We start from the raw sequence: 26,571 nt of genomic DNA on the forward strand, positions 1-26,571 counted from the left end.
CTCTAAAATATACATAAATGTGCCAAAATCAAACAACTGTTAGCTGAAAACCGAACCGAATAGTTTAAAACCGAAACCGTGAAAACGTTTAATAAATGGTTCGATCATGGGTTTAAAGTTGAGACCATTTATTAAACGGTTTAAACAGAACCACACCGTTTAATCGAAACCGGACCATTTAACACCCTTACTGGCTCCTACAATGCATTGAGTATGCGCCTAAAGGGTCAGGGGTTTTAATAATTATAATTGGGTACGAATCATTCAGAGGGGATTCTACTGAATCGGATCCGAATCGACTTGAATCAGTCCAATCCTATTGTTTTTAAGCTATTTTATAGTGAAAATAGAATTGGTTTAGGAATTGAGAATCACCCTATGAATCAAAGAAAATAACTAGGAACCGGCCGATTCGGATCTGATTCCAACTCAGGCAAAAACGATTACGAATGGTGGAAATCGGAATCGGTATCATCCGATTCCAATCCGAACCTGCCGATTCACCCCCGATTCTTAAAACCCTGTAAAGGGTTAAATACTTAAACCCCTGTCCTCGTTTTGGTCTCTCTTCAGTTCTGTCAGCTCCCGCTACTCCGTAAAACCATTAAACCAGAGAGGTACGAAACCCAACAGGGAACGTTGATGTTCTAATGTTTTTCAGTCGAATTTCCCGCCAGAAATATAAGCTCTCCATCATTCTCAGTTCACCCCGTCTGTTCACTTCGTCAATCCCTTCTTCCTCAAAGCTCAAAGAGTACTCATTCAAACCCCCACTCTCCCTCGCTGGTGGGGGAGGACAACCACACGAAAACCCTAACCCCAACCGTAACCTTGCTGCCGGAAACGAATTCAAGCAGAACAATAAGAAGAAGCAGAAACCCTTGTATCGTCCACCCTCTTCGCTGGATCGCACTGGTTTAAAGCCGCTGCATTCTGACATCCCCTTCGATTTCAGGTTCAGCTACACGGAGAGTAGTCCTACGGTCAGACCGATTGGACTACGTGAGCCCAAGTACTCTCCTTTTGGGCCTGGTCGGATTGACCGTCCCTGGACTGGGGTCTGTGCTCCTGCTATTGATCCGACTGTGAAGTCTGTGGACGAGAATGATGAGTTGGAGTTGGAGGAGAAGAGGAGGAAATGGAGAGAATCGATTCAAGGGGAACCTCTCACTGGTGCTGAGAGGAAAATTCTTGTGGATAGGTGTCAGAGGAATAAAACCAAACGACAAATTAATCTGGGTACTTTGTTCTTCCCACTTTCCCTCATCTTCTACTGGGCACTTACGTTCTAAATTATGATTCTCGAGCCATAGACGAATAAAACTTATTTTTCCTGGACCTTATATGATGTGGTCTCGGCTTAAAACCGTCTGTTAAAATCTTATAGGAACCATGGAAGCCATCAGAGACATGTTTGTCGAGTTGGGCTTCGTTTCATGGGAGAATTGGTGTAAATCAGTGTTCTCACTTCTTGTTTTCTATATTGTAACTGAAGATGGGAGCAGCTGTCTTCCCTGCACATGTTTGTGATCTCACTTCTCGCGTCTGCTTTTTCTTGTGCACATGTTTGTGGTGAATAAGTCGTCCCTGAATTTATTCAATGATCCATCCAAATCTTCTCTTTGTTTCAGTCTATGCACCATTTTTTTCAAGTATTAAAAACAATGTAATGGTTTCTGGGACGGAGTCATTGACTTGTTACCTTCTCCGGCAAATTCTTATCTGCTGGATCCACAAAGTAGTGGCCAGCTTTTCCCAATTGTATCCCTGGGCAGAAATGTGTCAGAACTCCATAGATATTTGCAATTCTGGTGGGACTCTTAGCTTCAAATTGTTCTTCTTCACCACTGCCTGTTTTACAGAAGTAGCACAACAAAGAAAAATGCCATTTTCTTTTTCAATTTTCTTCTTTTACTTATGTGTGGTGTTGATGATCTCTATTATAGGTAGGGATGGTCTGACTCACAACATGCTGAACGACATTCATAATCACTGGAAGCATGCTGAGGCTGTCCGGATAAAGTGTCTTGGTGTTCCCACTGTTCACATGAAAAATGTGTGCATCCAACTTGAGGTATTTCTCTGTCCAATATAGAATGCTTCCTTTATTTGCTATAACTCACCTCCTTGTATAAGGCTGTTTTATTAAAAAACTATCTGCATTCTGCAAGCAACCTTTCACGTGCTCGTCAATGTGACACCATTTGATTCTTTCCATTAGTGTTCTAAATATCATGCACGAGCTAATGAAATATCATCAATCAACCGTTAACATTTATTATGGAACTAAAAAGGTAAATATGATTAGCTATTTGTCTATCAACATGGCGGAGATGAGGATGTTGAGATGGATGTGTGGGAAAACTAGGAAGGATAAAGTAAAGAATGACCATATTAGAACTAAGTTGGTAGTAGCTCCGATTCATGATAAGCTTAGAGAGAGTCGTTTGAGACTTTGAGGTGGCATGACCATGTCCAAGGGAGGCCTTGGGATGCCTTAGTATGGAGGAGTGATTTGATTCAGATTGAGGGAACTAAACGAGCCAGGGGCAGGCCTACATTAACCATAGGAGAAATGGTGAGGAAAGACAAGCTTAACTTAGGCCTCGTTTCATGTATGACATCGAATAGGGCTGATTGGAGAGCAAGGATCCATTTGGCCGACCCCATTTAGTTGGGATAAGGCTATGTTGTTGTTGTTGTTGTTTTTGTCTATCGACGTGTTATTGGCAATTTTATGATTAGAAGATTCTTCTACAATCTATATGCTAGCAATTGGTATTACCAAGTCTGTGTAGGAAATTACTTTTAATGCATTTGATGCTTTTGATGAAGTCAACTTCCCCTCCCTTTGGTGGTTGCATGACATTAAAACTTAAAACTAAACAACATGATAGACGTTCAGACTCTTCTTCCATTATGAGCCTTTTTCTTGTGGTACAAATTTAGAGTCCTTCGACACGGGCAGTATGGAGTGGTATCTCTACATAGGCATCCTGGACATCTTTTATCTACCATGCGGCTGATCATTGGCTGGCACCCAAACTGTTTGGGCACATTGTTGCCATAACCCTTTGTTAATGTGGTATATTTCAGCCAAAAAACATTATGCCCCACTGCACAATCTACAAGTCAATTTATCAACATTTGGAAGGCTGAAAAAAGATCCAATACTTTGTGGGCCATATGATTGACTTTAGCCTTGAGATTTGACAGATGACTTTTCCACATGGTTCCCTACCTAAGTGATGGTTGAAATGGCTGGGTCAGTCTTCCACATTTCAGCAGCTGAAAATGCAAGAGGAAAAAGTTCAATACATACTAGGTCATACAGTTGAGATTGCCTATGAAATTTAACATGTGGGTAACCATAAAAACCATTCTTTGCTAACACAGTTCTTCACATGATAGAAAGCGTATGCCCATGTGGAGATTCCTCTTGATGGTGAGAACCTTATTTTATTTCATTGTGAGCAGCTCCAATACTCTCTCTTTTGTCTTTCCTAGAACTGCCTAATAAATTTTATATATATTTTTCCAGGATAAAACTGGTGGGAAGATCATACATAGACAGGGTGGTCTTGTTGTCTTGTATAGAGGCAGGAATTATAATCCCAAGAAAAGGCCTGTGATTCCATTGATGCTGTGGAAGCCCCATGAGCCTATTTATCCAAAGTTGGTCAAAACTGTGATTGATGGCTTAACAGTGGAAGAAACAAAGGAAATGAGGAAGAGAGGATTGGCAGTTTCACCTTTAACAAAGCTTGGTAATGTTATGAGAAATCATTAATTTCTATTTCATCTATTTTATGTCTTCTGACTCGATAAGTAAAACTGCAGCAAAGAATGGTTTTTATGGTAGTCTTGTTCCAATGGTCCGAGATGCTTTCCTCGTTGATGAGCTGGTTCGTATAGATTGCAAAGGCCTTGAGAGGAGTGACTACAAGAAAATAGGCTGCAAACTAAGGGTAAGGCTTAACATTGGAAAGGTTTTCCTTGCTCAGGATCCTTGAATGTTTTCTGATATGAAACATTATCTACTAGCTACTGTTTTGGCTGTGGTGATGAAAGAATTACTGTGTGGAGAATGTCTTCTTAGTTCTTACATGCTTGGTTAACCTAATTGTCATTGGGGATTGGAAACAGGTGTATTCAAAATGATGTCATTAGCTGGCTAATGTGTATATGTTGGTTGGTTTGCTAAACTTCCGTCTACACGGAACTTGTTCAACCTAAGGTTTGGTCAAGTCCAACTGAAAATTGAGAGAACAGATTGGAAAAAAGTGAGAAAAAATAACAACAATTTACTTCTGCCATAGTAGTATGGTAGATCTGATTGAATAGAGGACCTGGCAGCTAAGACCTTGAATGAATCCATATTGAGTTCCCCAACATTCTTCCCTACTGACAGTGCCAATTATATGGTCCACGTGTACAAAAGTTTCTGTCTTCCTTTATGTTTTTTTGGTTGGTAATTTTGTCTTCCTTTCTTGTGTTTTTGTGTAAAATTTGATGTGTGGAATGCTTTTATTGTGAAAAAAAGTAGTGGTTGCGGTAGCAATCATATATCTCATACTATAGGTTGGAAATGATCATTGAGGAGAATAGTAATGAACATTCATAGCACAGGTAGTAGGGAATGCCATCCCATTGCTCCTGCAAAGAAGATCTCCTGGATCAGAACTCCTTTGGGTATGTTTTCCCCATCCATTTCAGGAGGTGAAGAATATTGGAAGGTTAATTCAGTGATGTTCAGCTGAAAAGAGGATATGCTGTTGAATCATGAATGGTGAGTTGTGGTCACCTCATTGTGCACCATTTTCCCTAATATGCAGGGTGGTCTTCCCTGCTATAATATTTTGAGATTCATTTGCGTTAGATACATTCAGTGAATATAACAAATTCAGTTTGATACATTTCGGTTTATCATTGGCGTTAGAGATTTGATTTTTAGTTATTCTTGTCTCTTGTTGTGTCCCCAAGAAATTTTGTTCATCTTATTCACTAAATACCCCTTGTGCTTTGGATTAATATGTTGTATGCCAAATTTTTTGTGTCTGCCTTGCTGTTTTAACTCTCAATACCTTAAGCAAGCATTGCTCCTACTGCAGTCGCTGATCTTCCATTGTATGTGGTGAGCCATCTTTTGCTGACTTTCTTGATCCTGATGGCGGTCGGTGCCACCCTGAAGCTCCTGCTGACACATTCATTTCTGATTCTTATCTTTTTTACTGTCGCCATCGATTTCAACATCAGCATCTTTGCCACCTTCATTTGTGCATGTGTTGATCTTTGTCATCCTACATTCTGCTTTATAAAGTGGGTCTGGTCTTTCTTCCATCTTTAATACTACCTCTTAATTTTCATGGCATGTGCCGACCACACAACACACTAGAAGTACCTCAGCACTTAATTCATTCTGTTCAAATTGTATGGGCAGTCTTTTCTGGGCCATGGGCACACACAACCAAACACTGCACCTAACAGTTGCAAGAGGATTCCTTAAATAGTAAAAGATTGTGTTTCTTTTTGTTCCTTTTCCAAGAGAATTTTCATATGGAGAGGTCATTTGGTCACGGGCTTTAATTAGAAAAAAAAGTCATAATTTAGGCAGATTGTTGCAGCAAGATACGGCTGCAAGGTGACATACAAAAGTGATTTCAGTGCTGGAGTTTCTATTTGCTATGTGTACTGGAAATCTGAGGATGATATGACTAGGATGGTTTGAGCAGTTAGTTGCAGCAAGTTCCTGTATCCTTCTTTTTTCAATTCAAAAGGAGATACCAAGTCTTATGGCAATGTTGATAATGGGCAACTGCCATGGAAGTTGCCGAGTGAGGTGCGGCAAAGGAGTGTTTAGATGGTTAGCAGATCTATAAAAGCTCCTGGATGGTTGCATGGATTGGTCATTGGGTATAATAGAGAAAGAGGGGAGAGAAGGGAAGAAGGGCAAATTGAGTTAACCATGGGTTCAGAGGAAGCTAGTTCTTCATGTCAGTGCATTTCGCAAATATGACGTAGAGTAGCAGAAATTTCTGTTGAAGGGTAAAATGTGCAAGTGCCACTCTTTGACCCAGAGAGAAAGGAAATTTTATCGTCTTATGAATTACTGTTTCATTATGTTTTTTTGGGTGAATATTTTAAATTTTTTATTTTTTACGTCCACATGACTATGGAAGGAGATTTGTTCTTGTTCTTCTTCTCCCACTTTTTGTTGTCAGATGTGTATAGCAGCTCTGTCTCAGTATCAAGATATATAATTTTCCTTGTCATAATTATTTGAGATAATTTTTTTATCTCAAATAAACAAAGAAGGTGGTTCCTTCGTTTAAAACTGATATTTATTATCTGTTCTCTGTAATAATTTTTTTAGTGAAGTCTTTGTATATTATTAATTGTAGGAATGTATTTGTAAATGACATATACTCAAGATATATAATTAACCTTTGTCATAATTATTTTTATCTCCAATAAACAAGCAAAGTGGTTCCTTCGTTTAAAACAGTTATTTCTTATGTCTTCTCTGTAATAATTTTTAGTAAAGTCTTTGTATATTATTAATTGTAGGAATGTCTTTTGTAAATGACATATACCCATATATGTGTATATATACATATTGCAATACATTTTTTGTCTACTTGCAGAAACTTGATTGTATGATTGATGCCAAGAAACTGAAATGGAGAAAAAGCGAAGATGATGATGGGAAAATTTCCACAAGTAAAAAAAAATTGTTATGGTTACCTTAAATCACACGCAGCAAACACAAAAGTAGTACTCTCATCATGGGAAATGCTCTAAACCAAAACAATTTGTGCAACACCCAAAAGCTAAGAATTTGGAACCCTAACACATTGCAGATCCTAATACCCTTACAAAATCCCAAAACTCATATAATACCCAAAAATCATCAACTCTTGCTGTTTATGGGTTTAAAACACCATAGAATAATAAATAGGTGTTTTGGGGGGGGGGGGGGGATGAGATTAGGGAAATGGTTTCTGGATACAAAACCACCAATTTCTTGACTTTGTTATTACAGCCATGCAAGTACTTTATCGAAGCAATTTGAGTAATTTTCGTTACCTTTCTTCATGGAGGTAGTGATTTAATGTTCAAAAAAATTCTTCGGGTAGTTATGTAATCACTTGGAACATGTTTTGAAATAGAGAGGTACGCTTTTTTCTTTTTTGTTTTTGTTTTTGTTTGAGAGGGGGGGGGGTGTGATGTGTTTGCAATAGTTTTAATTGGGCTAAGAAAAGAGAGGACCTAATAGGGACCATAGGGCAATCTAGTGAATACATGGAATAACGCATCCATCCATTAATTATTAAAAGGAGCATCTCTCTCTTATGAAAATGCCCTTGTCTGGTACACTGGTCTAGACACCTATCTGATGTGTCACACTCCTATATAATGGAGACATGTTTCTGGTCCAGTGTACAATGGACTGGAGCTAGACTTGTCTTGTTGATTTTAAAGTATTACATATTTTGCCAAAACAGCCCACATCAGAGCCAAATTTGTTCAATTCTGAATGAAGTCATGTTCAATGAAAAATCAGCAAAGGCACTTATACAGTTAGGGCAAAACTTGTAATTATGTCAAAAATTGTCCTCCAAAATGAAAATAAATTTGTCGATTCTCTTTATATCTCCTGCACATCTTGCTTGACTATCGTCATTTACCATTCCCCCTATTCCTTTAGGTCGATGTACCAATTTTATCATAACAAATACTTGAATTCACACTGCCATCTATTCCCTTCACCCCCGACCCAAAAATAAAAATAAAGTGAGAACAACACGCTCTTATAGCTGATAAAATGTCACTTGACCATGACAAAGGAAGCCTACTGTCTGTTTGTACCAGGAAAGAGGCCTTTTGTATTATTGGGTTTGATCTTAATAGAAACAAACAAAAACTATATCCTGATCTGGCTTATTAGAATTAATTTTGTTTCACACTGTAGATGATCCAAAAGTCTGAACTATTATATCTGTTCAGTGGTCAGAGAAATTGGTGTTTCTTGATTCTCTCAAAACTCTAGATGCAGATGGGTGGCTTCTTTGTGACCTTCAATCATGATACAAGCATCCCACATTGGGATCATTTAACTATTTAAGATTTAGTTATCTTGCCATGCTGCATCCTTTTGTATTATTGGGTTAGATCTTTATAGAATCAAACAAAAGTATATCCTGATCTGAATTATTAGAATTGCAGATGGATGGCTTAATACAAGCCTCCCACATTGGGATCATTTAAGATTTAGTTATCTTGCCATGCTGCATTCTGACTGTCCAAAACATTGCTGGAGAACCTTCTCACACAGTTGGATAAAGGTTCCAGTTTCTTCACCTTTTTTGGTAGATCAGTTCATAAGCTGTTTTTTGCTTCTATGAATCAAATGTTTGAGAATATGAGCTGAAACTGGGTCAAGAAAATGTAGGTCTCCAGTATTGTCTCTTCAACTCTACTCTTCAATTCATTATTTGTATCTTGGAGAGCAATTTGTGGAATTTGAGCTTAGTTTCTATTGTTTGATGATGCAGGATTTGGTTCCTTGTGTCATTGTGACATTTGAAAAGGAGCAGATTGTCGTGTGGAGGGGGAAGAACTATTGCCCAACAGGAGCAGGAGAGTTCCTTAATGATCGTGAATACTTTGACATCAGCCAAGTGAACTCTTCTGACTTCGACTCTGAATGCGAGTTGCTTTCTTCTAACAGCAGATCAGAAGCATTGATTGAGTGAAAAGTTTGTTGAATGTGCTCGACTTACCTGGAAGAGAAGCAACTCCTTTTTTTATTATGGGGGTGGGGGTTGAAGCCTAAAGTTGAGTTGGAGGATGCACAATGCTGCAAATCAAGAAACGCTAATTTTAGAAGTGGAAGATCTTGAGTTTCACTGACTCCGCACAAAAATGTGATGAGACGAATGGAAGAGCGCAATATATGAGATCTTTACAGACTTAGGTTGTAACCTTGATAAGTTGTCATTTATCAGTCATAATAATTCTTTCTCAATCTCATTTATCCATGGGAAAAAAAATATTACTGCTGAAGGCATTCAGGTGTATTGGATTTTTTGGCATGGTTGAATGATAAAAAGAATCCGACCACGCAAAGCAATTGCATAAATCACCAGCATACCATCCTCTTCTTTTTTTTTCGGGTGAAAACAAGGGAAATAAAATGCAAATTCTCCCCTTGTATTGTCAGCAGTAAAATCATTTTCTGAAAGAACAATGTACAAGAGACACATGCCTTGAAAAAGTTTTATTTGGGCTGTCTGTCCTTCCACCAACAAGAGAATTGGGTATGCCCACTTGAAGGTGAAAGTTGGACAGCCCTTGAAAACCAAGTTTGTCTATGCAATCTATACAACTCAGTCTTATCCCAACTAAATGAGGTTAGCTGCTTAGATCCTTATCCTCCAATCAGCTTTATTCAAAGACATACTTGTTACAAAGCCTAAATTATGCATGTATTTTCTCACTTAAGTTTTTTTTAGCTCTTTCAATCTAAATCAAATCTGTCCCCCCCGTACTGGAGCATCTAGAGGCCTTGGTTGTATATGGCCATACCATTTCAAACGATTTTCTCATAGCCTATCATGTATTAGAGCTACTCTCAAATCAGCTCTACATCGGTGATTGTCAAGGTGCTATTTTATCCACAAGCTTTTTTTTTGTGTGTAAATGGTCTGACCTGGCAACTGACATTTTAAATGGTTTGAAAGCCTCTCCACAACCCCCCCCCCCCCCCCCCCCCCACCAAAGAAAACACAAGCTTTTCATTGATGTTGCAAACGTGGAGAAGGCAGTCAGTCATGAATCATAAATGATGTATGGTGACCATCTATAAATTTGTTCATCTTTGAACTAACCAACCAAATTACAGGATTTTCATGGCCTCTTGCTTGACCACTAAAACATGACTTCCAAAACACCAGTTGTTGAAGCAATGACGACATAAGCATGGCACAAGTGATACTCCCAAACACTTTGACACAATTTCCCCAATCCCTCCCACAAGAACAAAAAAGGAATGGCTTTAGGGTATATCATGAAAGAGATTTAATTCATCTTTTTTTTTGGGTAGAATTCACTCTTATCTACTATCTTAAAATGAAGCTACTTACTGTTATGCTATTTCTCTTTTCTAGTTAAAATATGTTACACTACTCTTTAATTATCACTTTACATCCAACTTTAGATGGAGCCTCAAAGTTTACTATGTAATTCTGACAGCTAAGATTTTTTTTTTGTCAAAGAAACCTTTAACAAAATATTTTTAAGAAAAACAGAATTTTAGAGGTCCATGCTAAAGAGTAAGCTATCTAACATTCCCTGTTCCCCACCATGCAATACAAAGTCTTGGCAAAACCCTAATTTCAAGTCACAGAAGAAACGTTTTAACTAGCTTTGGGGAAATCACAACATAGTAGGTCTTCGTTTCGGTAACATTGCAGTATTCAATCACAAAGACCAACTTGACCGAAACATAAGAGCAGGAACCCTGTTTATCTCATCCATAACATTTAGAAAACCAGGCTGAAAGTTGAACCCCTTTCCTGAATTGAATTTCAAGAAAGCTTCGACCTGGAATTGATCCCAAGCTGACGGACCTTGGATAATCCCTCCCAAGCTCAAACCCCATCCTATGTCATCTTCAGGTGTATCAGACAGTGTTACAGCCTATTGTTAGTATCTCGGACTTGATTTCTGCATTTCAACCCAACCTCTGATTCTAGTACTCTCGTCAAGCTCCAACTCAAGCATCAAACCAATGGATCTAATAGCTACATTGTCCTCTACGTTGCTGGTGACGGATGAAAAAGATGCTTCAGTGGGTGTATCAGGATGCTTGTGGCGTCTTAAACTACCCACTGGCAAAGTAAGGAAACCTAAACCAATCTGCTGATTTAATGATTTGGGCATTTTCTGAATACCCAATAGAGTGAGCTTTGTTCCTTTTGAAAGCTGATAGATAACTTGCCCAAAAGTGCTTAAGCAATGCCTAATTCCAGTAGAATCCGGTTGCATTCCCAATCCAGAAACAAACTCAGCCAAACATGCAGCAACCTTTGATCTTTTCACCAATAATGCAGCGGCAGCATCATGATATTGATTCAAAAGGGGTGGTCCAAAAGAGAAATCAGTAAGGCTCTGCCCCTGTTAAAAATTACCAGTTCCTGAAATGTCACCATTATAGCCCTGCCCCCTCTGACTAGCCATGAACTCTGCTACAAGAGAATCCTTCTGCCGGATAGTTGCTTCAAAAATGAACCTTGAAACAGTTCCAGTTCTAACTCCTGCTCTATCAAGAGTGCCACAGGTCTGTCGATAAATATAATCCACAAGCAATAATGCACCCACAACATCCACCTCTCCTTTCACACGGGTACTGGCTTCCTGAAACGGATTTCCCTTGGAAGATCTATAGAAGGAAAGCATTCTCTCAACCTTGTCCTGTCTGTCCCTCAGTTTCATCAGATCAGAAAATACTTCTCGTTGCAACCGTTTCAAAATCTCAATCTGTAAATAATAAAATGGGAAGAGTTGTAAAGCTCCATCGTACAGCTTGTTGCTACCTATGGAAGAAGGAAACATGTCAACACAAAATTATAAAATCCAACCATAAAATAATTTACTTCTCACCAAGAAGTTCAAAAGTAACACATTTAGAGTTGACCAGATTATTGCTCCCAATAATTTACTAGGATTTGCATTCAGGAAAACATCAGTGTTTATATTAGGGATAATTGCTTAGATCTACATGATAGAAAAAAGATTTACCCGTCTGACGTACTTTAAATGTATTTTACACCAATCACTTTTAAGGCAGAAAAGATTTACAAAAACCCCAACCCAGCAGAAAAAGTTGAGTGAATTTCTTAAAATACCTCCAACATCTTTGTAATTAACTAAGTCTCACTCCCTCTCTCTCTTCCGACTTCTGCTGGATTCTATCATCCTCAACAATTTCTTCTTTTCTTCTTTCGATGACTAAGGAACATTTCTGCATTCTTATACTACTAGAGTTATCGAACAATGTTCTGAGTCCAATTTGTTTCAGTTTTATTCCTACTCCAACTCAAGTCAGAACTCCTCTTATTACTTTTCTCCGATTCTCTTCTTCTTTCCATAGTTCTCCCTTGCTTTTTAAGCCGGTCGAAACCTCTATTTTTTGGTCAAGTTTCAGTTTGCTTGAATTGTTTGTCTTCTTCATACTAGTTACGTTTTTTTTTCCAAATTTGATACTAAAAGACTAATCTCTCTGAAATTTTAAAATCGATTTCTAGTTTTTTAAATCTGAAAATATAGAAGAACCATTTTCCATACTCTGTTTCTGAGTTTTTCCTGCAACCAACACATTGCACCATTTTCAACTCTATTAAAATATTATTTTCTAGTCTAGCGGTCAGCAAGAGCTAGGCAATTCTGTTGGTGAAATCTCAGCCTTATTTGATACTGTTTTGAGAATTTACAATTCTGATTTACCATTCTTGTTCACCGCCCCATCTTTTTATTTCTGAGGTCTTTGAAATATTTGGCCATATGTAAATTAGAAAAAGCTTTGGAAGACCTCAAACCCATTGTTGACAGCAAAGTTGTCCCAACTCCAATACCACGGAAGCATCCCTCACCTAAACCAATCTCTCTTCCCATAGTTCAACTCCAAACCAACGTCACACAAGACTTTCCACGCCACCGAAGAACTCAACTTGAAGCTTTCATCTCCCAAGCCAACCCAATTCAAGAAAGCCGAGTACATCATTCCGGTAGATTTAACCCAGGGAGCGATCGAGCACGAAGAGGAGAGGGGGAGAGAGAAGCACAATGCTTAACTCGAAAGCAATTCTGATTAAAATAAAAAATGAAAAGAGATGGAAGGCGGGGGATGTGAAGCGGTTGAATAAAAAATTTGTGAGGAGAAGAAGAAGTGGGTTGCAGGGGTATTTTAGGTTGTTTATTTTAGTTATTTTAATTTGATCGGGTTAGGTAAATCTTTTCAATATCGTAATTTATAACGTAAAACATAATTTATATATTCCAGTTTTGTAAATTTTTTTATTGTTAAGTAGATCCAGGAAATTTTCCCTTTATATTATTCTATTCCTTTTTCCTTATCTTCATTCTCTCTTTCCAATTGACCCAGATTGTAATCATCAATCTGCCCAATAAATCAAGCCAATGGCACATAGTTGCAATCACCAATGAAATAAAAATAATAAAAAAAAGTGTCGCAGTGCACGAGGATCCCGCTACTGCAGGATCTGGGAGGTGCAAGTGTACATAGCCTTACCCCCTACTTCGCAGGAGAGGCTGTTTCCAGTACAATCATCACCAATGAAATGGTTCGTAGAAATAATTGAAAGCTGTTGTAGGATCTTCTTGGTTTGATTTAAGGTTGACAAATATTGATGCAAAATTTCAGCAGAAGAGAGAAGATAAAAGAGGCCAGAATAGCCTGCAGATTGGCCTGGTTCAATTCTGAACAGTTCTCTGGTTCAAAGCTGGCACGTGTTGTTATTCACCTGTTACATTTCATGTTTACTATTTGTGCCTAGTTTTTGGTTTCTTATTTTAATTTTTATCAAGTGTTAGTTGATGGCTGGGTTAGGGATAGAGTCCAGCCTTGTTTTAAGCTGCTTTCCTTTATTTTATGCAGAGTTTTACTCAGTTAAGACCACCTCCATAGCAAGCTAGGCTGGAGGATTTTTAAGGTTAATTTGAGTCTTTTATATAAGGTAGTAAGGGGCTTCAACCCTGTACACGAATTTAGTACTGAAGATGAAGCTTTCAGCTCAATTGATTATGTGGATCTCTGATCAGGCTTTGTGGATGCAAGCCTGTTACTTCTGTGGACACAGAAGTGGAGCTGCTGTGGGTTCAGTGGCATGTTTTATATTGTGGATTCAGCAGGCAAATCAGGTGGGATTGCTGACTATATTCTTCCCCTTCTATCTCTCTTTCTTCCCTGTAGCAATAAAGCAATTAATAAACCAGAGATAAAGAAGAGGAAGAGAAGAAGGAGACGATGGGAGAGACTGCAAAGAGAAGTCGCAGACTTCCTTGGTTGTCTCTCCCCCTCTCAATTGTATTATTTAATGAGAAATATTACATCACATGGAATAGAAACTTTCCTAAACCAAATTACACAGAAATAGAAACTTAGCTAAAGTATAAACCTAAGAGAAATAGAAAGTTTAGGAAATAGAAAGTGAGGTGTAAAGTGTACATGACACATATGTACCCCCACGGTACATATGGGTCATGTACCCCCAACGTGGTGACTTTAACACTCCCCCTCAAGTTGGAACATACAAATCACCCATCCCCAGCTTGAAACATCCATTGCGGAAAGTAGGGCCAAACAAAGGCTTGGTAAAGACACCGCCAAGCTGACCAGTGGAAGGAACAAAGGGAGTGACAATCAACTTCTTCAGAATAGCATCTCTGACAAAGTGACAGTCAACTTCAATATGCTTAGTTTGCTCAAAGACGGGATTACTTGCAATGTGGATAGCCGCTTGATTATCTTGAGTAATCGAAAATCCCAACTCATGAAGAAAAGATTTCAGCTACATTAGTTCAGCTGCAGTTTGTGCTATGGCCCGATACTCTGCTTCTGCACTAGATCTAGCAACTGTAGTCTGTTCCTTGCTACGCCAAGTTACTAGATTACCTCCCACAAAGGTACAATATCTTGTGGTGGAATGTTTGTCACCATCTACACCTGCCCAGTTAGCATCAGAAAAGCCTACAATGTCAACATTCTGATGGGGACGATAGATGAGCCCCTTGCCTGGAGCTCCCTTCAAATATCATAAGATACGACACACTGCCTCCCAATGAATTTTCTTAGGAGAGTGTATAAATTGGCTAACCACGCCAACAACAAAAGAAATATCCAGCCTAGTGACAGTGAGATCAATAAGCTTTCCCACTAATCGGCTATACCGATGTTGGTCCTCAAAGTCTTCACTATCAGTAGAGCCAAATTTTTTATGCGAATCCTTAGGAGTATCAACTGGTTTGGCTGCTAGCAAACTTGTATCAGACAAGAGATCAAGACCATCCTTCCTCTGAGGTAGGTTCATTCCTTTCTTACTTTGAAGAACCTCAATACCAAGAAAATATTGGAGAAAACCCAAATCCTTCATTTGAAAATGCTGATGAAGATAGGCTTTCACCTCACTAATACCAGTAGCATCATTACCGGATATAATGATATCAACCACATAAACAACAAGAACCACAACTTTGGAGTCTTGTCAACGAACAAATACAGAGTGGTCTGAATAGCACTGTGAGAAACCACAACTAGTAACAATAGAGCTGAACTTATCGAACCAAGCACGTGGGGACTATTTCAACCCATAGATAGTCTTATGAAGTTTGCAAACCTTACCCGAAAGTTCCCCTTGAGCAACATACCCCAGAGGTTGCTCCATATAAACCTCTTCCTGAAGATCACCATATAGAAATGCATTCTTAACGTCCAACTAGTGGAGCGGCCAGTCAAGATTGACTGCCAAAGAAATGAGAACACGAATAGAATTCAACCTGGCAACAGGGGAAAAAGTCTCAAAATAGTCCACACCATATGTCTGAGTATAGCCCTGATCGACCAACCGTGCCTTTAGGCGCTCAACCAAACCATCTGGGTTATATTTAGTGGTGTAGACCCAATGACAATGCACAACATCCTTACCAGGAGGTAAATCCATAAGAGTCCATGTTGCACGTGATAACAAAGCATCCATCTCCGTATCCATAGCTACCTTCCACCCAGAATGAGATAAGGCCTCATGATGGGACTTAGGAACAACATCAGCGGATAAGGAAGAGGTAAAGGAACGGTAGTGGGAAAGGAGATGAGAAATAGGATAAGCAGGGACTTTTGTGTACAAGAACATGTACCTTTCCGTTGGGTGATTGGTAAGTCAGGAGGATCTGCAAAACAAGGAGCCAGATCGGTAGTGGGCTGAAGAGGAATAATAGTGGAGGATGACACAGTAGTTGAAAGCTGCTGGTGCTGCCTGCGTTGGTATACTTGTAATGGAAGGGCAGATGTAATAGGAGTAGCAACCGGAAGAGGTGGGGCAGGGGTAGGATCTGCAGGAAAAGTTACAAACTTTGGATTAGAAATAGGGTCATAATACCTATACCCCTTTTGAGTCCGAGAATAACCAAGAAAAATACATTTAGTGGCACGAGGAGATAGTTTGTCAACACCAGACTATAAATTATGAACAAAGCAAACACAACCAAAAATACAAGGCGAAAGACTAAATAAGGGTGTGTTTGGATGTAAAACAGAAAAAGGGACCTGATTGTCTAATACAAACGAGGGCATACGAAAACATGCAGTAAGGACTACATCATAACAAAAAAAATTTAGAACGGGCATGTGAAGCATAATGTGTTACACCCGCACCCCGGATCATAATTAATTATTATTTCTTCCCCGTGACGTGTGGTTATCAACGCCACGTATCTTTGGTGAGTCGTTCTCGGTGGTCAAACCCAGCCTACAAAATTATTGACCACAGCGGGTTTACCTGTGGAGGAAACTATTCGGGTCACGGGGACAAACCATGACAAGGAAATAGTAAGTTCTAGCCCTTAAGGTTATTTATTTACCCTTTCTCTTGATGCCCTCAAGTACGGGTCAAGATTTGGACAGCCGGGCTATTTTAGTTGAGTTGGGAATATTCCATTTGTGGGTCCCACTTATTTAAGGGAGCGTGTGATGGGCTTATAATCCCATAGTGGATGGACCCATCCCCAAGTGGGTTCTTTTCTATTTGAAAACTGTGGGCGAGGCCCATTTAGTTAAGAGGCCCATTTGACTCTATTTGACCCATCTAACTTAGAGGACCCAAGCCCATTTTCTATAAATAAGACAAAGGGGGAGAAGGATTCATTTTCATTTCTTCTCCCATCTAACCTAAATCGTGGAGGAGAGAAAGAGAGAGAAAGGAGAAAGAAGAAAGAAGAAAGAAGGAAGAAGGAAGGAGAGAAGGAGGAAGAAGGGTGGAGAAACTTGGTTGGAGGTTGGAAGAGCACTTCTTGGAGCCTCAACATGGAGCCTTCTATATTGGGGGTAGGTAAGTCATTCAAACCCACATCTCTTCATCTATTTTGATTTTTGAGGTTTGGGAAATGGGAGAAATTCAACCTAGGGTTCTCTTGGAACCCAAGGAATCGATGGAACCTCTAAACCTAGACTATGGTGGAGTTATTTCACTCCATTACAAGCCCTAAGCCTAAGTAATCTCTTTCCATTTAAGAAATTTAAGGTTTCTAACATATTATGTCCTAATTTAGGTCCTCTTGGTTTTCTCTTAAATCCATGGGATTACATGGACCTAATGAGGTCTTAGAACCCTAATGGACCTAGGAGGAAGCTTTCTTGAAGCCTCCCTACCTTTAAACCCCTTGGAAAATGAATCCCTAGTGAGAAACCCTTCAATTTTCGGTTCTGCGAGGCATGTGGTTTTACACTCGGATTCGATTTTAGAAACCACACCGAACCGACCTTGACTAAAACTATCCTAAGCCCCTGGTTAGCTAGGATTTACATGTGGTTTCGGACACTGCAAGAAACCACCACGAAATTACCTTTCGAGAAGGCCCCCTGTGAAGGTCGGATTTACACTCGGATTGGTTTTCGAAACCACATCGCATCCGACCTTGACTAAAGCTGTCCTGGGCCCCTGGTTTCCTAGGATTTACACTCGGATTGATTTTAAAACCGCATCTGCATCCGACCTTGACTAAAAGCATCACGGGCCCGGGTCTCCTAGGATTTACATGTGGTTGCGAGAATTTGGGCATGAAACCACACCGCAACCACTTCATACGAAACCTTATACTTAAATGATTAATGGGAGACCTTTTGGGGATCAGTCCCTTTACTTAATTAACCCTATTTTCACTCTTTATTTAGGTTTAAAGTTTTCATCTTGTGACGTGTTACTTGATTTCGGCGACAACTCATAACATCGGGGCATAACACATATTGTGAGTGGGTTTGGTTGTTTGGGCTTGTTATTATTATTGCATTATATATTATGTAATCAGTATAATTAATAAACATGTTTGTGCATATTGCATACTCTTATATACAATTGTTATAATGTTGATTGGTAATGTGATACCTTGATGGGTCTCGGTCTTGGGGTAATGCAGTCAGGAACCCAAACACTATATACATTTATGAAGAAATTTTGTTGAATGTCATGTTGAATCAGTATGCGCGTGCCGTGCGTCTTGTGCGTAGGGCACTAAACCGGATGAAAAGTTGATGCGCCCGGATTACCTCTCGGGACGATAGGACTGCATGTAGTATATTGTGGCTAGGATTTCACACCCTTATGCTACGACCCTTACCAACAGGGGTTTAGGTGTTGGGTAATCAGTACCGGATTACGTGGAGGTGGAGAGGCCGATCATGGTAGTATTGGTTATCGGGTGCCTTGAGTGGTCTTGGAGGCTTCGATCGGCGTAGGTCCCACGTGACAATTGAGGTTTCATTGTGGCGATAAGTTAAGTGACCCACAGTGTCTCCCGAGTTGTCACATGATAGCATATGCCATTGACTTAGTTGTTTGTTAGGTGGAAAAATGGACTTAACATGTGCATGCATCATTGGACTATGTGAATTACGTGTTTGTGCATCCCCATCCCCTCACTGGCTCAGTGGAGCTAACCCCCTCGTGTACACAATTTTTAGATCATGATGCGGTGCGGAGGGCGGAAGGCTGTGTTAGAGGAACATGGGGTGACCTTGTGACGATTGTGCCTACGGGCCGTGAGAATTCTAGGGACTTGTACCCCCTTTTGTTTATTTTAGGGCGTAGGCCCATGTATAAACATTCTTTGTTATATCCTTGTTGATCATTATTAGATGGTAATGAAAAATGGATTAACTACAGTATTTATCATCTAGACTTTGATCATTTTGTAACTATTGATTTTATACGCTCCGCAAAACTAGTGATCATTTGGAATGTAATATTTCCCTTTCCGCACTCGATATTATATTGTTTTAATATTAGTTATGATCGTGCGTTGGGACACCGTGTCGTGATCCGGCTTAGTAGGATGACAAGCGCGTCCTAGTCACCCCTTATAATGTATTTTATCCCTGTATGCGGGATGGGGCGTGACATAATGGACCTGGCAACTTCTAACAAATGTCTATTTTTCCTTTCGGCAACCCCATTTTATTGGGGAGTATACGAACAACTCGTTTGATGAATCATGCCTTTGGATAAACAAAAGTCAGAGATGTCACATTGAGTAAACTCAAGGGCATTATCAGAACGAAAACTTTAATAGAAGCATCAAACTAGGTTTTTATTTCATTATAAAAAGTGTGAAACACTGAAAGAAATTGTGATCAATCCTTTAACAAATAGACCCAAGTTAACCGAGACTAGTCATCAACAAAACTAACAAAATAAGAAAATCCTAACCTATTTCTGACACAACAAGGACCCCAAATGTCAGAATGGACCAAAGAAAATAAAGACGAGCTACGGGCAACACTATTAGCAGAAAACGAAGAGCGATGATGCTTCCCTAATTCACATACTTCACACTCAATATGGGATAGAGAACGACAACTTGGAACCATCAACTGAAGCTTGGATAAGGAGGGATGTCCAAGATAAAAATGCCACTGAAGAGGAGATACACTAACGGAGGCAGCAGCAGCAGTAGAAGGATCAGTGCCATCCAAATAGTATAGTTCGGACTGTTCAAGCCCTCCACCAATCATCCTCCTAGTCTGGAGGTCCTGAAAAACACAATAAAAAGGAAAGAAAGTAATGGAACAATGAAAGGACTTGGTAAGTTGACTAACAAATAAAAGACTTAGAGGCATTTTATGAACAAAAAAAATAGGAGAAAGGTTCATGGAGGATGTGGGAGAGACTACCCCATGACCTGTAACTTTAGTAGAAGATCCATCAGCAAGAACAACAGGAGAGAAAGTATTAAGTTTAGAAATGGAAGAAAATAGGTTAGACTTACCAATCATATGGCAGGAAGCACCAGAGTCAATAATCCATGGGGTGGAAATTGAAGAAATAAAAGCAGAGTTACCTGTGTGGGCTAAGGTAGTTGTGAAAGTAGAAAATGTAGATTCAAGCTGTGGCCTATGGGAGACGCTTGAGAATTTTGTTATAGTCATCACGTGAAACACACCTAGTGGAGGAAACTCCTGATGTAGATGCATGGGTAGAGTCGCTAGTAATGATGTGATCAGCAGGAATGTCGGTGGTGGTAGTATTGACTAACTCATTAGCCCACTCTAGTCGACCATGTTTTCCCCAACAAGTGTCAACAGTATGATTAGGCTTCCCACAATAAGTGCACTAGTGAGAGGATTTGTCAAAGAGCTGTCCACCTGTACCACGACCACGACCACAGTACTGACCATAGCCTCTACTAGAACCTTGACTGCGGGCAGCAGTGAATGCAGAACTGTCCTTAGCAGGAGCAGAAGAAGTGACTGTGGAAGATGTAGTAACTAAACGATGCAAGTGAGAGAAGACCTCATTGAGAGAGGGCACCTTTGCTCAAGTAAGAAGCTGACCCTTAACAGCTTGATAATCAGGGTGAAGACCAACCAAAACTTGACAACATGAAACTCAGCCCGTTGTTGCTTCAATTGCTCCAGATTAGTAGTGAGGGGCTGATATACCTGGAGCTCTTCAAGATATCCTTTATATGTACTGAAGTAGCCATTTAGAGATTTATCACTCTGGGAGAAGTGGAACAATTTCTCATAAAGTTCATAGGTGCGGGAAATATATTTCTCTTGCGAGTAGCTTTCGTAAAGATCTTCCCAAACACCTTTAGCAAGTGTGTGAAACATCACATTAGCAGCAATGGCAGGTTCAATTCTATTCCATAACCAGACTTTAATAGTAGAATTCTCACGCACCCAATCATCGTGAGCAGTAGCAGTAGTAGAATCCTTAGGATCAATGATAGGAGGGTCATTAGTGAGGTACTTGATCTTAACCTTTGCATGAATGTAAGCTTGGACAGCTTGAGCCCATAGAAGGTAGTTAGAGACACCATTCAACTAAATAGTAGTAATCTGAATATGTAATATATCAGTGGGAAGCTTAGACTCAGCCATAGAGAACCAGAACCAATAAAAGAGCAGTACCAGTGGTAGTAGTAGGTAGTAACAGTGGTTTTTGAATAGCAGAATCTGTCAAAACCAGTAGCAGGCAGTAGAGATAGTAGTAGGGACAACAAAAAAATATCAAACACATGTATTAGCTCCTGCCGGCAGGGTGTAGCCTTAGGAATGCAGAATTGGAGGTCAGAATGACCTGAAATAAGAACCAAAGAAAGTACTGTAGTAGGGAAGATAAACCCCAAAACATGAGCATGATTGTGTAGGAGAACCAAGAGATATAAACTAAACAATAGGTCTGTAAATTGATCGAAAAACAAAGCATCTGCCAGAACAAAGGAGAAACCAATTTCTAGTAAATCAAGCCACAAGTTGGCCCCCAGATCTGGATTGAAGGTACCTCTAGGTAGTAGGAAACAACTCCAGGAAGATAAAGCTCATCAGCTGGGAGGAAGAGAAAAAAGGTTGAACTTCAATATTCTGGTAGAAGATTCCCAGATTTAGAAACTGCAGACATAATCTTCATAATTCTGACTTTGGTAGCTTGAAATCCTCATAAGCAGCAATGATAGACGAGGAATCCCTAGTTCATATGTGTGTGTGAAGAACTAGGACATTAGCAGCAGGTAGGCAGCACAAGGAGTGCTGTAGACAATATCGATTCCTGTCTCTGAAGAGACTCTCAAAACCACATGAAAGGAGGATCGATCTCTGGTTTATTTACTGCTCTGATACCATATAGCAATAAAGCAATTAATAAACCAAAGATAATGAAGGAGAAGGAGATGATGGGAGAGACTGTAAAGAGAATTCACAGACTTCCTTGGTTGTCTCTCCCCCTCTCAATTGTATTATTTAAAGAGAAAGATTACATCACATGAATAGAAACCTTCCTAAACCAAATTACACAGAAATATAAACTTAGCTAAAATAGAAACCTAAGAGAAATAAAAAGTTTAGGAAATAGAAGGTGAGGTGTAAAGTGTACACGACACATATGTACCCCCATGGTACATATGGTCATGTACCCCCAACGTGGTGACTTCAACATTCCCTAACTGAAGCAAATCAGTTTCTGAACTCCTATTCAAACTTGGGCATGCTTTTCTCCACTTGATTAATTCTGTTTTGCTTAATAATAATATTCTGTTTCCCATCTCCTTCTCCTAAGTTCTACTTTTAGTTCTGATTCTGCTTCTCTTTTCATAAAGAGAACTCATCTTTCCTTAGATTCTTCAGAGTCCTATTTCTATTATACTTCTTCAAATTTGAACTTTCTAAATTCTATTTTCTGTGCTTGAGTTCATTAGGTGCATAATCCCATAATTGAATCGTTGATGGAAATCAATTAGGTCAACCTACGGGTGATGAGCAAAAAGAGAAATCAAAGGCTATGATTTGTTGAGAATGGAAACAAATCTAGGAGATTATGCTAGACAGATCCGGGCTTTAGATCTATGGTCAGAAAGAATATTCCAGATCTGATGATCAGGTCTGTTTGATTATAACAGAAACTGAGGAGTGAAATTATGATAATTTTAAAAAATTAAAATAGTGGAACTTTCAGAAATCAATGGGACATACAGGAGAGAGAAAATAGAAAATAGAAGTTATCATAGTTTGTTTGAACAGTAGCTAATTTGTTCTATGTTTGAGATCTAATCCAGCAGTAGCCTGCAACATTAAGGACAAGAGAGAGAAACAGGGAAGACAAACTAGTTGACTGGTGAGAGAAAAGATAAAATAGAAGACATCAGAGAAACAAAGAGAGGAATAAAGAGTGAAAATAGGAAGTATGTCAAAGAGAAAATTATAGAGACAGAATAGCAAATAAAGAGAAGTGGAAGGGGTTACCAAGAGAGAGGAGAGAGAAGTTATTGAGAGGGAAGAGAGATAATAGCCACCACATGGCTATTGATACCAACCTGGGTAACAACCAAAAGAAATCAAATTAATCTTCATTAACTCTATTGTAAGATGCTTTTATTATAAATAGAGAGCTTGGCTAGTCTCATTGATCATCCAAGCATTACAGCTCTAAACTGTTCTGCTAACATGGTATCAGAGCCAAAATTCTGATCTAGGTTACAGAACAACCCCTTTCTTCCCCATCGTCTTTCTCTCTTCTCCTCTTCGCCTTCTCTCGATCTCCTTCTTTTCCTTTCTTTTTTAGTTCTCACCATGATTTCAGGGCAGCACTAATGAGGTGATCGATTGATCTAGATGCTGCCCTTCACCTACCTCAATCAAACTATGATATAGAAGTAAAGACTTGAAGATTATATCTAGTTTCTATTTTTGAGTCAATCCTAGTTACTATTTTCAATTTTAGTTTCTAATTTTCAGTTTAGTAGTTTCTATTTTTTCTTGTAACTTGAGGTGCAAGCATAGCCCTCTACATATTATGTAAAGGCTGTAGAAGCCTCCCCACGATTTATTGAATGAATGAAGATTGATTTGGAAAATTTGTTTCCTTTTTTTCAAGTGATTCTCATGACTTGAAGGGTTGAGAAACCTAGTTGAGAGAGCCGAACATCTTTATCATTTTCTCTTATTTTTGTCCTCTTCCTCCTCCCTTGCTCGATCTCTGTTGGTGATTGCTGGTATTGAAGATCATCATCCTAAGATTGAAGACACCCCCCCCCACAAAAACTGCTACTGCTACTGTCTTCCCCATTCGAGTGCCTCCATTGCTATTCCAGGCTACTGCTATTCTGGAATCGAAGTTCTGCTGCAACATCAGTGTGAGATTTCTACATATCCATCCACCTAAATCCTGCTGGGTTTGAAACACAGCACCACACCTTCATCCTCTCCACTCAATTCCCCTTTATGGCTGGAACCTTCCATAACCATAAACCTTCTATTTTCAGTACACCTTCATAACTCCATCTCCCTCCACCAGGTTTACATCACACTTGCTGTAGAGCCTTCCACCAACCAGGCCTCCACTTGATCCAAGTTTTAGCCCCCACTGCTACCTGAATTGATCTACAACACCTACCTTCTATTTTGAGTTAACCTTCTATTTTCAAGACCAACTCAGATCTCTACTTCTGACCACCAGAATTGGACCAAATTTGGAGGATATCTTCACCACACTAAGGCTAACATTCGATCAAGACTTGGAGACCATTCTCAAATGGCTGGTTTGGTTGATTTCATATACTTTCTAATTCTGCCTTTTGTTTTGGATTTGAGAGTTTATCGATCCTACTGTAGAGTGGTTCTTAGGCCTTAGCTGAACCTCTTCTGCATTACCCATCTTCTCTTCTTGCTTGATTTCTGCATTAGTAATCTTTTAGAGATATCTAATCTATCAAATATAAACCAATCAATGGGATACCTCAGACACATAGAAAAGTAGGGCCTTCTAGAAGCCATCACAACAAGTGGGACCCATTGGTTCAATCGTGAGCTTCCCGCTCCTGCTTCCTCATTGACTCTCCTTTTTCTTCTTGAACCTTTTTATCATTAACTCCTATCAAAATCACTCTTACAACAAGTAGCTTCTGTTTCAGTTATGTTGTATGGCACTCCAACAATTCTTTGTTTAGTGATGTATCAGTATCACATAAATTCCATTTGTAATAAACTATCGACTCATATGATCCACATCGAATGACATATAGCCATCCAACAGGAGCAATGACTATCTAATCTACTTGCTCCTCTAGGTGGATGTAAGAAATCCACTTAGAGGGAGAGGATAGGCATGTCAAAAATAAATAAAATAATATAAATATGGAAATAGATGGCAATCAAATTGGTTGTTAGAGTCTAGCACAACAGTCAGAGAAATCAATTAGCTATTCATTACTCACTAGTGGCCCATTGATATTTCAGCTCCTTCCAACACTATTGGTCCTATCATATTGGCCTCCATGCCCCCTTATGCTTTTTTTTACTGTGCACTTGTGATAAAACAATATGCCGTGCAATACTTTCATTATGGACTATAAGGTGATGGGTTTGTCTATTTAATGGGTCGTGAAAAACAAGTACTCAGGATGCCATTCATGTAACTGACAGTATGGCTCTGCAAGTTAATGCAGATGCCATCCTCTGTGGAATGTTAGATAACAGATTCATAGCAGCTAATTTGTCAATGATAACGAATGGAATCATTGAATTTCACCTATAGCAAAAACACTGTAATTATCAACTCTCAATGAATGACTTCAATGTAAATGGATAACTGGATTCCCAGTTATATACAAACTGTTTAAAAACATGTAGTTATGATGGAGTTCCAAAAGGCAGTGTTCAATGGCAATAGGTTACACAAGATGCATTTAGCAAATAACATAACCAGGAAAGAACCAATGTTAGCTCAATAACTTAGGATGTCTTTGGTTCCCAACCCGACCACCCCACCCCCACCCTCCACACACCCCCCCCCAAAAAAAATAACCTTGAAAGTAAGCATTGAACTCAGTCATCTTGTAGCTTATCAACTTTCACTGACTAAGGAAATGACCATGATAAGATAATAAAAATCACGAAATGGAAATAATAAGAAAGAGGAGAGAAAAACACAGCTGAAGCCAAAACCCAAAAATGTATGTAAAATCAATTGAGCTTCCAGGTAGAGACAAAGAGAAAGAGAGATGGGGTTACCAGATTGCGGCGAGACGAATTATCCCGCTTGTGAATCACGCCCTTGAAGAACTCTTCAGAAGATTTCACGAACACTTTTATTTGATCAATGACAAAAGTTACGGGCTCCATTGGCTAACACTAAAGGAACACAAAAAAATGGTCAAATGAAACCCTACAGCCAAAATCCGATGAACAGATTTCGGATGGAAGAAAGATGTTTTAGGGAAGTATGATTCGAATCGAAGGTTTGTTAAGTGTTTACGGAGAACGTAGCGATTTGAAGAGAAATTAAAGAGTGAAAAGTGGGAGTGGGTTAGTGGTGATTCGCTGGTCAAAACCCAAAATGCTTGGACTTCCTGAAGTTCAAAAATACTGAATCGGCCTAGGGATCGGGCTCAGCCATTTCTGTTCCCCACCGTAGCAGATTGGGATCCGAATTAATTGGCCTGAATTGGGCCAAGTCTGCTAATGGTGAAACTGTGGAATACTCAAGGTTAAAAAATGTGGAATCGGCCTCCGGATCATACTCAGCCATTTCTGTTCTGGATGGATTGGAATCGAGCTGAATTGGCCCGATTCTTCTGTTAGCTTTTGGGATCGGCATTCATCTTGATTACCCTACGCGAGCTCTCATTGGCCCCCATTGGTGCAGGGGCCATGCGATCAGGTAGTGATCTCTTACCCAAAACTTATTTAAAAAAAAAAAAACAAGGAAAGAGCAGAGGAATCTAACTCTCTTATGAGAACAGTGACCTTCGATTGGCTTGGGAATGATATCAAGGTTAAAGTCTCAA

The 26,571-nt window shown here is 39.4% G+C and overlaps 2 protein-coding genes across 4 annotated transcripts; one reads left to right on the top strand and one right to left on the bottom strand.

Moving 5' to 3' along the window:
- Positions 1 to 553: 553 nt before the first annotated feature.
- LOC122662719 (CRS2-associated factor 1, mitochondrial) lies at positions 554 to 8,808 on the top strand. The gene is made up of 5 exons (XM_043858435.1): positions 554 to 1,239; positions 1,947 to 2,074; positions 3,542 to 3,767; positions 3,841 to 3,968; positions 8,556 to 8,808. The coding sequence occupies exons 1-5, from the start codon at positions 651 to 653 to the stop codon at positions 8,754 to 8,756; spliced, it is 1,272 nt and encodes a 423-aa protein (XP_043714370.1). The 5' UTR covers positions 554 to 650; the 3' UTR covers positions 8,757 to 8,808.
- Positions 8,809 to 10,482: 1,674 nt separating this feature from the next.
- Positions 10,483 to 26,064, bottom strand: LOC122661668. 3 transcript variants are annotated; one of them, XM_043857145.1, is made up of 4 exons: positions 25,957 to 26,064; positions 25,796 to 25,915; positions 11,290 to 11,541; positions 10,483 to 11,175 (listed from the first exon to the last, which is right to left on the bottom strand). In XM_043857145.1, exons 2-4 carry the CDS (start codon positions 25,904 to 25,906, stop codon positions 10,708 to 10,710), a joined length of 831 nt encoding a protein of 276 aa, XP_043713080.1. In that variant the 5' UTR covers positions 25,907 to 25,915; positions 25,957 to 26,064; the 3' UTR covers positions 10,483 to 10,707. The 3 variants fall into 3 exon arrangements, with proteins under 3 accessions (XP_043713080.1, XP_043713081.1, XP_043713082.1); XM_043857146.1 differs by lacking the exon at positions 25,957 to 26,064 and having other exon boundaries at positions 10,483 to 11,177; positions 11,292 to 11,597; XM_043857147.1 differs by lacking the exons at positions 25,796 to 25,915; positions 25,957 to 26,064 and adding an exon at positions 11,658 to 11,686 and having other exon boundaries at positions 10,483 to 11,177; positions 11,292 to 11,541.
- Between the last annotated feature and the right edge of the window lie 507 nt (positions 26,065 to 26,571).

Source organism: Telopea speciosissima, chromosome 5 (genome assembly GCF_018873765.1).
Source record: "Telopea speciosissima isolate NSW1024214 ecotype Mountain lineage chromosome 5, Tspe_v1, whole genome shotgun sequence".
NCBI lineage: Eukaryota > Viridiplantae > Streptophyta > Magnoliopsida > Proteales > Proteaceae > Telopea > Telopea speciosissima.